The following is a 12,899-nucleotide window of genomic DNA, read 5'->3' on the forward strand; positions in this document are numbered from 1 at the left end:
TCATGATTCTTTTGGTGTGGTGATTAACAATTTCACACATTGAAATTTTCTTCCTTCTGCTGTTTCAGGAAACAATATAATAATCAGTTGGCCATATTATATTTAAAGGTGCTTTAGAAGGTGTTAAAGGAGTGATAGCTTCTGAACACCATTTCCCCCTACTTACTTTTGCTTATGTTCCCAACACAGTGTTGGTGCTGTTCTGTATGTTAGGTCAGACTTAACGCTGTGGTTTTATCTGTTGCTACTTTAGGGAGACCTTAAGAGGACGGTTATTCAAGTGCCATTGATTTCACTTATTCTCCTGACTGTAACCTCTGAAGCAAATCCAATATTTTCTGAGAGCTCTTATTGACTCAGTTTCTGGACAATAAAATTCTTACAGCCTTCCATGTATGGGGAAACACCATGATTAAATAGAGCAACGTGAGTTGTGAATGTATTTGTTCGTAATAGCACAATTCATACTGTGCCAGATCACTCCTTTATCTTTGTACTGTGATGGAAAACTACAGATCTGTACTGAAGACTGTCCTTTATGTTAGATTGAACAGTTTTGGGGCCAAGACCTCAGTCAGGCAAAACTACTGCCATTCAATTTCAAGTAATTTCATACAAATGGTGGATTTAGCCTGCAGTCAATCTTTATATAGTGTCACAATACTGTTTAAGTCAAATATAACTTTTTATCTGATTTCTTTCCCCTTCATTGCCTTTGATATTTAAAGAATCATATGGCCTAGGTTTACATTCTCTTGTGCAGTATCCACAAGATACCGGGTGGACAGTATCTTGCCTGAAGTATTCCTGACTTGTCTGAAGTCAAGAATAAAATGAAACTATGGTCCGTTTCACACAGCCTAAATAAGACATCCGGGGGATGCTTAAAAAAGGCATCCCAGGAAGGCACTCCATACAACTTTCTTCCCACAGTGTCCTCGGGACACCTTATTGTAGCTCAAGGCATCTTTTTTGGAGAACACTTCAGAGTGCACTTTCCCCCCTAAGCTGCCTGCAAGATATCTCCTGCCTGGTTGTGCAGGATGCAGAGCTCAGAAGGAATCTTATTTTTTCCTGCCCGACCATTTTGCTCTCTGGTCAGTTTCACCCTCAGCTTGCTCCTGACCTTTTGTGTGCAGCTGAAGGGATTTTCCCTGAAGGTTGTCACAGACTCTGATCCTGGGCACATTTTTAGCTCAAAAAGTGCACAGTTGTACTCAGCTGGTCCTGCTGATTCCTGCAATATAGAGTTTTCCTTTTTTATTTTCGATGATATCTCCATAGCTACAGAGACACAAATACAAGAATCTTAGCCACTTGGAAGATCCATCTACCTCCCATTGAGACGCATTTGGTTGTCCTGCCCTCCACAGATCAACTTGCCATTCTGCACAGTAAAATCCACCTGCAAAGTGCATTGAAAGTGGATTGAAAGTGCATTATATTGCATGTGTGAAAGGGGCATGGATGCTGCAGAATGAGCCATCTCTGCCTGGCAATTGCCCCACCTCCTAGCAGTAACTTATTTGGGGTACTGGGCACAAAGCAGAAGAAGCCATCTCTTCTAGGCAATTGAGTTTTCCCTAATTCCTGTTACCATCCCCTCTGCCTGATATCCTGGGCACCTGCTCCCCCTCCCCAGATGCAACCTTGCTGTTCCCTGCTGCCATTATATATTTGAAGAACAAGCCAGCCATTAATTGTCTTCCAAAGTAAAATGGACCCATTGCATTTTATTTTTCATTCAACTGTGTAGCACTCTGGAACTCTCCTCCACTGGAAGTAATGATGATTACTAATGATAAATTTAAAAACGGAAGTCAAAATCAAGTCAAAGAGCTGAGCAAAATAGATGTTGAGGAAATGAAATTTAGAAAGCATAACAGGAATAACCTGTGGGAAAGGGAACAATCCCTCAGCCCCCCCCCCCTTGGCAAATTACCACATAAATTAGTAGTTGTATACATTACAGTATTCTTCTTTATCTGTTTAGTCGTGTCCGACTCTTGGATACTCTGTAAACCAGTCCCCTCCATGCTTCCCTGTTTGCCACAACTTCTTTCAATTGGTTGATGTTCATGCCCATGTCCCTCTTAATAGTTTCCAACCAACGAGTTGTTGGCCTACCTCGTTTCCGTTTACCACTTACCATTCTGAGTAGCATCTCTTTTTACAGTGAATTTGCCCTCATTACATGGCCGAAGTGGGTCAGCTTCTGTTTAGTGATCTTGCCCTCCAGGGACATCTCTAGGTTAATATGCTCCAGGACAGCTTTGCTTGTGACTCTAGCTGTCCATAGGATTCATAAAAGTCCTCACCAACACCACAGTTTAAAGGCATCCACTTTTCTTCGATCTGTTTTTGACAGTGTCCATGTCTCACAACCATATGTCATTATTTGGAACATGATGGCTGTTATCAGTCTTTGTTTGGTGGTAATTGAGACATCTTTGCACTTCCATAGTTGGTCCATACTCACCATGGCTGTGCACCCAAGGGTTAAGCATCGCTTGAGCTTGACTGTCGAGCTGCCATTAAGATGGATGAGGGATTCAAGGAAAATGAAGCTGTCAATCACTTCTATTTCTTCATTGTTTATTTTAATATGGACTTCTTTGTTGGCAGTGGTCATGATCTTGGTCTTTTTGATATTTAGGTAAAGTCCCATCTTTTTGCTTTCTTCTTCTAGTTTCAGTACCAATTTCTTCAGGTCCTTCTTACTCTCAGCCATTAGGGTTGTATCATCTGCATACCACAGGTTGCTGATGATTCTTCCGCCGATTTTCACCCCAATATTTAAGTCCAGCTTCCTCATGATCACTTCTGCATAGAGGTTGAACAGAAAAGGAGAGAGGATGCATCCTTGTCTGGTGCCCTTTTTTATCTTGAACCAGTCTAGACATTATGGTATATGTTTTTAAAATAAAAGAAATAGATAAGGGATCAATTGTGCAAGTATGAAGACAAGGGATAAGGAGTTAGCATTTCTGAAAAACATTGGAGTTTTACAGTGAATAATGAACACAACAGTGTAATATTGTGGCAAGAAAGGCTAATGTCCTTTCAAATTGCATTAACAGGAGCATCATTTCTAAGACTCAAGAAACAATGGTACTTACTCAGTGCAGGCAGAGATTAGATCTCATTTATGTCGTGTGCCAGTTCTGATCAGTACCAGATAAGCTGGAAGCAATTCACAGGGGAAATACAACAATGACAGGGTTCTAGAAGAAAATTACATTAAGGGCAAATTCTGAGGGAGCAAAGAATCATGATGAACATCTCAGACTGTTGTTTTCAAAAGCCAAATTGTGCAATGCATAGACACAATTTAGACGGTAAAGAGGATTTAACTGCTAAATACCCACTCAGTTTTGTTTCCAGAAACCTCTCTCCCTACACTGTTGTTAGGATTGTAAAGGAAAAATATGAGTTTTTAAAGGTCATATCTTTTTTTCCTTTTAAAACACAAATAACACTATGAGGAGATCACTTTTAATAGAGAAACCAAGTGGAGTTAAATGATGAAATCCATCTCAATTCCCTGCATGACCCCAAATCAACTCAGGACTGTGGATGTGAAATTTGCCTTTTGTAGATGGCCAGAGATCTATGGTTTGCCTCAGCACTCTCAAATGAAGACACGAGACACAAAGTATATGTTCAACCAGTTTACTTATTTAATTGTATCAATTTACATCAATGGATATTCTATGTCATTGCTTATTTCCAGAAGCTGATGGTTTTGAGGACAGGCTGCTCTAGGCAAGGCATCCACATGGACTGCCTCCCCAGCTCCAAATTCAGCCGACATTTGCACCAGCTGCACTAATCACTTCATCCCTCAACTCTGATGTGCTGCGAGGTTACTATTAGGATCAAAAGATGCCTCTTGGCACCAAGGGCATTCCTTCAATGGGCACCCAGCCCCAAGGCATGTGGTGGCCTCTTCTGGACACACCCTCCATCATGCAGATGTCTCAGGAGGTTTTTGCCAATTAGTCCTACCTATCTAAAACAACCTGCCCTACTCCTGCCATCTAGTGGTGGCCTAACCAGTTATAAAACCAGACCTATTTAACGGAGGAAAACCACAGAAACAGCTTGGGGCAGGCCAAAAAGAAGCTCTAAGCACAATCAATTTCCAAGAATTCCCTAAAATTACTGCTTGGCCCTATAGCGTGACCAGCTAATCCCATCCTGGCCCAGGCAGGGTGGGTGGAACAGCAGCAGTGAGAAGGGAGAGGCAACACCTGGGCAAAACAACAAGCTGCTATCGTCTGATTGGCTGCTGGTATTTTTGTAACCACTGTACCCTCATGCTTTATTTGAACTAAATCATGGGCCACAGCCAATCAACCCACAGCGTAGTTTGCTATTGATCTTGCTTCATGGTGTAGTGTAGTGTAGTGGTTAAGAGCTGCAGACTCTAATCTGGAGAACTGAAGATGTTTCCCCAGTCCTTCATATGAGCAGGATTCTCATGGAGAGTTTGTTTCTCCACTCCTGTATATCAAGTCTGCTGGGTGATCTTGGGCTAGTCACAGTTCTCTCAGATCTCTCTTAGCCTCACAGCCTCACCTATCTCACAAGGTGTCTGTTCTGGGAAAGAGAAGGGAAGTCAATTGTAAACTGCTTTGAAACTCTTTAGAGGTTGAGAAAAGCAGGGTATAAAAACTAATTCTTTTTCTAATGCTGCTTTAAATGCAGTGGTACACCTATATCAGGATTGTATCATTTCAAAGGGAACCTTTGTGGTTCTTTTAAACTGGACAATTCTCTCTCCAAAGAACATTAAACGTTAGGAAGAAGAATTCTAGCCTAGTCTCCTCTCTTGTATATAGTTTTTTGGGGGGAGTGGGGTGGACTTTTTGTATGGAGAAAGATTCAGTCAAGTGAGTCACATTCATTGTCTGAAGTGGTACAGCTTAGATGTAGGTTTACCACCTCAGTAAAAACTAGGCCAAAAGAAGATGAAATACTGAAGATACGTGATGTTTTTAATCCACCAAAAAGAAGATTCAGAAGGATATAATTTGAGTTTTGAAACATTTATAAGTGTTCCAGGGGTAAAAGAGAGAGAAGAGTTGCTCGTTGTCTACTTAACAGAGGACAAGAAATTATGCTCTACTATGTCTTGTTGCATTAGGATTAAACAGTAGAAAAGGGGGGAAATACTAAACTTGCACGTTTTGTGATGAAATCACAGGCATAAAATGGGGTGGTGGAAACTCTGTCTCGTTCATGTGCTTAAAAGGTCTTTTATGGTAATGTGCTGTTCTCTGAAGGCCCTGTAGAATATTTCAGGAAGTAGAAAATATTAAAGTCAAAGATGTTTACATATGGCCCCCAGTACATAGTTTAACACAGTTCTTGTGCATTGTTTAATCCAGTTCCACTGTATGGAATCCATCTTTCTATCGACTTTCCTGCTGGTGCAGTTCTCAGCTTTTACTGTTTGCTTCTTATAGGAATGCACAAACCACTGCTGCAATGCTACTACCTGCACTTTAAGGCCAGAAGCAGTGTGTGCCCATGGGCTTTGCTGTGAAGACTGCAAGGTGAATTTTCATTTGCTGTCACTTGTGTAGGGTGGGTAGTATTCATCTCAGTTCCAGTGCCATTCAGGCTGCCCTTGGAGCTAAGATATATTTTCAGTGAGCTCTTTAGAGGTGAAGAAATTACAGACATCATTCCAATGAAAATTCTCTAGCACACCTTAAAAAAGAACAATTCTGCACAGCACGCCTTCTCCTGTAAGACAATGTGTATTTTTAGTTTATGCACATGTCAATAATATTGAAGAAGGAACCTTAAACATTTATGCCTGTTTAAATAATTCTATCTCTGCAAAGTCATCAGGACTAAGTTGTATGCTCCTGTGTGTGTATTGTCAAAGTCCTGTGTTTGCATCTTAGAGCATAATGAAAGAGGGCCTAGCTGTGGAAATGTGTCATAAATCAGTTTCACATTATATCAAAAAGATGCATAGAAAGTACAGCACTGCCTTTATATTTTGCTTAATGGCCACTTGGTGCAAACTCTTGGAAGGGTGGAAAGTATTATTCCGAGCCATAAATTTCCCTATGCAGTAACTTTTATTGATTGAAATTACAGCCACTTCTTTCTTCCTGTAGCTGAAGCTAGCAGGGATCCTCTGCAGGGACTCCAGCAATTCCTGTGACCTTCCTGAGTTCTGCACTGGAGGTAGCCCTCACTGCCCAGCTAATGTGTATTTACACGATGGGCATCCCTGCTACAGGGTGGATGGCTACTGTTATAACGGCATGTGCCAGACCCATGAACAGCAATGCATCACACTCTGGGGCCAAGGTGAGTTTGATTACTGCATCTTTCTAGAGATATTTAATCCACAAAAACATATGGCTTTCGATTTTGTCGGAGGTAACATTTAAGGCACCAGCCGATTCTATGTCCATGAGTTCTTCTCTGCTGGAGAACATAGGTTGCTTTTTGTACTTCTGCTCCACTTCAATCCACATTTGCATAGATACATTTTGCAGACTGTCAGGGTGCACCCCTCTTGGTGCAAACATCTTTATTGACTGTGGAGTGGCATGATGAGGATAAGACAAGCAGAGAGATTTTAATCTTTACACCAGTTAGCACAACATAATGATCTTTGGGCATTAATCATTCCCTCCTCTCCAACCACTAGCAAGCCTCAAGCATTCAAAGCTATCTTTCGCAGTCAGTGCTGAAATCATATCATCAGTGCCAGGGCTAACAAAAGGAATGTAGGTTATACTGCTCAATCAGTTTTGCGATCATAACCTTACTCTAGAAGTCGGAATCCAGTATGTTCTTAAATTCATTGTAGAAATGGAGCAGTACAGGCCCCAATCAGCAAAGAGTTTCAAGTACTAACCCCCTTTGCAACTGTGTTGACTGGAGATATTTGACATCTTTCAGGAATCAAAGGTTGCTTTGCCTCAGTTTACTTAACTGTAAAATGCAAATACTTGCCTATCTATCAGAAATAATTACTGTAATGTTTGCCTAAGCACTTAGAGATTCTGGGCTGAGAGCCACTATATAAGTGCACAGCATTAACTATGCAAACATAATTCATAGCTGATGTTGAATTAAGAAGAAACTGTACCACCAACTGTATTTCAGTCAGCACTGGAAATAGCTTTGGACAGCCATGGAGTTTCAGCTGACATTATATCCTAATCAAGGAAGGACGTTGCCTTGGAAAAGTACATTGAATTTGCTATTGTAGTTAACAAATTAGCCATTGTAGTTGTAGTTAACAAATTAGCAGTTAACAACACCCCCCTCCAACTTCCAACATCTCTTTGGTGTGCTGTCAGAACAATCCTAAACACTAGTGCAGTGCTGGTGTAACTAGTTTAAACCCTTTGCTGTCTCAACAAAGAAAAGAAATTCCAACCAAGACCCAAATCTGAACAGCTGACACTGTGTCAATGGCATTGGAGTCTGCAGTGACATCAGTTACAGAGCATCATGTTGATGATGCTCCCATGTGCCTGCCATGTATGTAAGCAGCTGACCAATGCATGCTGGTGCTGGCTCTCCTCCCTGACGTTACCCTGCCCATTCAGCAGCAGCATTGACAAAGGGCCCACATTGAGCAGGATCAGAAATATTCAACAATAATTTTTGTTGTCTTCCTTGGCGGGTGGTGTAGAGTGCTTTCTTTTTGTGTCAGGATCCCCGGCATCAGTGCCAACTCTACCTGACCCCCATCCAATGTTATGTCCAACTCTAGTTCAGAGAGATATAGCCCATTTTGGACTCTCTACCCTGGCTAGGCCTTATTTAGTGCTTAGGAGAGCTGCAATCTGTACAGTCTTTGTTAGCATCCTAAGCTGTGTTGTAGCTGTGTGGGTATGGCAGGAGACAGGGATTTTTACTACCATTTTTTTCAGTGCAAGCATTTATAATGCCAGCTTTTTCATCATCATAATGTTAAACCTGCAGCACCGGCATGAAATTAGCTTAAGGCGTTTGGGATTCTAACTAAGCTCCAACATGTCTCTAGACTAGGGCACCCATCAGTGGTCCTGTGCTAGTGCAGCAGCATCTCTCTGACTTACACTGGTGTGAGGGCTTAGTGCTTTTATCCTAAGGTTGCAACAATCATGTTGGGTATATTGATTAATACAGATTAATGCGGAGTGAGTGGGAACTGCATCCGGGGCACATGTGCACTCTGCGCCCCCGCCACGCCCATACACCAGTGCACGCCCAGTGTGCTGCACCCCCACCCTATCTCCTTAGTGCTACGCCATTGAATACAGTCAAGTTTTGCCCAGATGGAAGTGTGATGCTGAGTGCAGTAAAATCTGTCTCCCCAAGCAGTAAATTGCAAAAAAGTGAAATTTTCAATTATACAAGTAGATTCTGTTGACATTCTTTTTGCAGTTGAAAGATAAAAATTCTAATCTAAAGAATATATTTCTCTACAAAAGTGGCCACCTATTGCAGCATAGTGTAAGTGCAAAATATGGAGTATTTGCTTCTACAGGAGAGACCTTTAGAAGCATCTGCCTCCATGCAAGTCCATGTGGAGAGAAGACAAAGAGCAATGGCTACAGAGTCAGAAGGAGGAGGTGACAGAGGGCAGCTCGCAGGTGCAGGCAAGAGAGGAACATCCCTAGATATAACACTTACATACTTAAAGAGATTTAGTCCCCCCCCCCTCAGCCGTCCATGTCCAGGCATACTGAGTTGCTGTCTCCAACAAATCAGAGTCAAATTTATTAGGGTGTAAATCCTACTGAGCTTAATGGAATTTACTTCTGAGTGCAGATGCTTTGGATTACACTATAAATCATTTCCAAAATGGATTTTGGGCTGTGCTGTGTGTTACTTCTGATTTTAGTTTAATGCTTCTGTTAGTTTTTTTCTTAATCTACCATCTTATCCCAGGTTTGAACTCTCTTCAATGGCAGTATCCTGGAAAGACAACATTCTTAGGTTAAATAGCAAGTATGTTTCAAAGAGGGGAAATTATCTGTCAGTAGGTACTTCTTTATACCAAAGCTTAAGTGAGATTTTACTTCATAATCTCTTCTGATCCTATTAAAAGGCATACATGCAATTGCATACATGCACTCCAAGTAAGCAATCATTTTTGGCAGCCTTGAAAAGTATCAGGTTTTTTTTAAAAAAAGGTTAATGCCTCCTTTCTTCCAGAAAAATCCATAATTTTTTCTTGCCAGCAGATTTATCTGCATATCTAAATGCCTGCTTGAAATGCCAATAAAAGCAGCAGATAGCATCTAAAAGTCTAACTCTTAGCATAACTCAGTCATATCACTATCAATAGGTCACATCAATGACTTTATAAAAATGAAGTATTTAAAAAGTTTCATTTAATTAAGAGGACCCACAGTGTGGAAATTAAAAAGCAGAAAAATCTCCTCTGTTACATAAAACATAGCTTTACCTGGAAGAGATTTTTATTGTACAATATTTTAGCAGTATTCACTTATTTATACCATCTGACACAGAACTCTCTGCCCTACATGATATCTTGTTAGAAGAAATTATATGTTTCTTAGTGTATTTTTTCTAGAAGAGGTTGGCCCTTTCCCCACTTACCTTTGTCCGAGGGTTGCTGCGCGCAATTCCCTGGCGTGCGCCCCGGCTTCAAAAGGCGCCATTTGAAAAGGCGCCAGGAATTACGTGCGCTGAGGGGGCACAAGAGAGGCAGCGTCAGGGCAGCTGCGTTCTCGCCGCCCCTGAAGTGGGGAGTGCAGCTGGACCCCGCGCTACTTTAGGAGAGTAGCGCGGGGCATAAGGTAAGTGGGGAAAGGGCAGTTGATTTAGGACTTACAGACAGCAGATAATCTTTGCATAGAAATTAAACCTGAACAGCATATGCATGTAGCCATTTTAGCTGCCTAGGGTTGCCAGACCCCTTCTAGTGGCGAGGGATTCCCTACTTTTTTTGCTCCTCCCTTGGGGCCATCAGCCACCAAGTGGGGTGGGGGCTAAACTGAATCCTAGGCCGGTGATGAATCAGTGTCACTTCCAGTGCTCACCATAAGTGTCATCATCGTATTGGGAATGACATGAAGATGCTCTGGTGTTTGGACAAAAACTCTGTGGTAAAAATGGCCTGTATCATAGAGTTTTTGTCCAAATACCAGGGTGTCTTCACATCACCTGCGACATGATGACATCAGTTCTGATGCTTGTCAGAAGTGGCATTTATGCATCACTGGCTACAGAGGCCTAGGCCTCAGTTTGCTGCCAGTGAATTTCCCTTTACTTTCACAGGTAAGGGCACTGGGAATTGCTCTACAGTCTGGCGACTTCTTAGATTTCACTCCACCATCGAGAAAAAACTCTCATTTTATAATTCCATTCCTTCCCCTGCAAACATTTTTTTTTCAAATTCTCTTATCCTCCTTCCTGTTCAGCTGGAGACAACTAAACTAATTGCTCAGGTATCAAATCATGTGAGGCCGCTTGAGTTCTGTGTTTTTCTGCTGTGACAAAAGAAATGAATGTTTCGATTTTCACATCTGCATAAAAAACCTTTCACCTTGACAGCATTTCTGGTATGTTTCAATCTGCCATGATTTGAAACAGGTGATTTAATTCCTTTATGGGGGAAGGGAGGTTTAGGTTGGAAAGGCTGACAGGATCTTAATTACTAGCACATCACATTCTTGATTGTCAATAGCAAAGTAAGATAAACTCTGTTCATCCAGTTCATGGAGTTTAATATCCACTGGAAATCTTTCACAAATCATTTTGACGTTGCTCATTCAAGTAACCGAATAGCCAGAGATACTTTTTTGCTTCAGTTTATTTCCTGGAATTACGATAAAAGGGCTTCCTCAGGAAACACAACATCATTGCTTTCCTTAAGTATTTGGAAGGGTTTTCTCTGTTTGGATCCATTAGTTTCTTTCACTTTTACATACGTGTGTGTGTGTCTGTCTGTCTGTGTCTCTCTCTGTGTGTGTATATATAGAGAGAGCAAATATATTGCTATAAAAGTATAGTTAGATAAGCAATAGCAAAATACTTGTCAGACAATTTTTCAGAGAACTAAAAGTTTTGTTTGTAGTAAATGGGTTTGCAGGATTTTGCTTCTAAAACATGACCTTGGACAACACTGCAAGAAAGAGAGAGAGAGAGAGAGAGAGAGAGAGAGAGATGCATGCAATGGGAACAATGGGAAGCACAGCTTCTCTCAAACTAGTTTCAAGTGTATTAAAAACTATTGTCTGCCTCCAACCAAAATAGAGCAACACTGTTGTTTCAGTTAGCAGGAATGCAGGTTCATGCATCAGGAATACAGACCATGCATCAATCAAAAGTAGTAGTGTTAATAGTATGATAGTAGTAGTATTTTCTGAGAGGCTGGAATGATTTTTAAAAAATCTTGAACCTCTATAGCTGATTTAGAAGGATCTGTATAATTCAGTCCAGGTCCTGTGGCCTGGCATATTCTGTCTCAGCCTTCCTCCAGCTCTGTGTTGCTTTATTTTTGGCCATCAGCCCATCCACTTGGATTGCCACTTTTTATTCTAGCTTGAGGCACAGCACAAAATTTTTGGATGTGACGCATTTCTTGCTGTTTATTGCCAGTTAGATGAAAATTCTAAATTTGTGCCTAGTCATTTACAAGGCCCAGGAGAAGGGACAGAAAAGAGGGCCAGCCCTGCTTCCCACCCACTTTTTAAATTTAGGGAGATTTTTTTTAAGTGATCATGATTTAAGGAGGGAGGAGATTATAAAGGTAGTGAACATTGCAGTAAAAATGTGGAGAGATACGAACAAAAATATTATAACAGACTACAATACTAGCATTTACCGAAATGACCTCCTGAGCTGGCCCATTTTTCAACCATTCTACTCAGTCAGTGGTGTACTGCCCATGGGGATATGTGGAGTCATATGTCCCTGGGCGGAGGCCATTTATTCATGTGGGGTTAGAAAATTGCTTCCCACGCGGTCACACCCCTGCGTGTGGGGAGCAGCAGCGGCTGACCATGGGGCTGGAGGGGACCCTTGTGCTCCCTCCAATGGCAGCACCCACTGAGGATTCTCTCCTGCCCTCCATCTGAGGCATCCTGGAGGCCCCCGATGGAGCGAGTTGCCTCCTCTCGGCCAGGCCCAGCTTGCCTGGGTGCAGATGGGACGAAGGGGGGCATTCTGGCAGTGGGACCCATACTACAGCTCCACCAAGGGTGGCTAAGGCTGCTGCTCTGGATTAAGTGCTGCGGAACCAGAGGGTACAACCCAGACAGCGACCCGCCTCTACTGGTCTGGCTGGCCAGCCTGTCACCTCCTCTGGGGGCAGGGATGGGGGGCAGCTATAAAGGCAGAGGGTCACAGTTGCCAGCCAGCACAAGGGGCTGGTGCTTGGCAGCTGTGGCAGCAAGTGAGCCCCTGCGGTGCACATGGAGGGCTCCCAGGCAGGCAGCGAACAATCCCCAATGGGGTGTCCCAGGCTGCTGGGTAGAAAGCTAGACAGAGAAGGGAAAGAGCCACCTGTGGGCAGGGGGCAAATGGTAGGTCCTCAAAGGGGGGAATGGAGAACCCACCTGACCACATCTAGTCAAAGCACCACCTTGGGGCCCTTTGCAGTTCACACCACCACCACCACCCCACTCGGTACCAGGGCTCCAGCAGCCAAGAAGGGCTGCAGATTCCACGCTGCCTAGTCTGGTGTGGGGGCAGATGGGAGGGATCCCTGCAGCTCCCCTCGCCCCAGGATTCAGACCGGGTTCCCAGGGCTGGTCGAAGCAGGGCGGTCCTCCTGAGCCCCCTGCTTCACCTACATCTGGGTGATGCCCTGGGGTTGCCATGTGGCATGCATTAGCCACTGTCCTGCACTCTTCCTCAGCAGCCCCAAGTCTAGCCAACAGGAAAACCCTGCCTGGCAT

The 12,899-nt window shown here is 42.8% G+C and overlaps 1 protein-coding gene across 2 annotated transcripts in view; it reads left to right on the plus strand.

The window, feature by feature from the left end:
* Positions 1–12,899, plus strand: part of ADAM12 (ADAM metallopeptidase domain 12) — a 327,649-nt gene that overhangs the window by 259,720 nt on the left and 55,030 nt on the right. For both annotated transcript variants that reach the window (XM_048505732.1, XM_048505733.1), the window contains exons 13-14: positions 5,472–5,561; positions 6,138–6,333. In XM_048505732.1, the coding sequence (XP_048361689.1) occupies positions 5,472–5,561; positions 6,138–6,333 (286 nt within the window). The remainder of the gene's footprint in view (positions 1–5,471; positions 5,562–6,137; positions 6,334–12,899) is intronic.

Source organism: Sphaerodactylus townsendi, linkage group LG08 (genome assembly GCF_021028975.2).
Source record: "Sphaerodactylus townsendi isolate TG3544 linkage group LG08, MPM_Stown_v2.3, whole genome shotgun sequence".
Classification (NCBI taxonomy): Eukaryota; Metazoa; Chordata; class Lepidosauria; order Squamata; family Sphaerodactylidae; genus Sphaerodactylus; species Sphaerodactylus townsendi.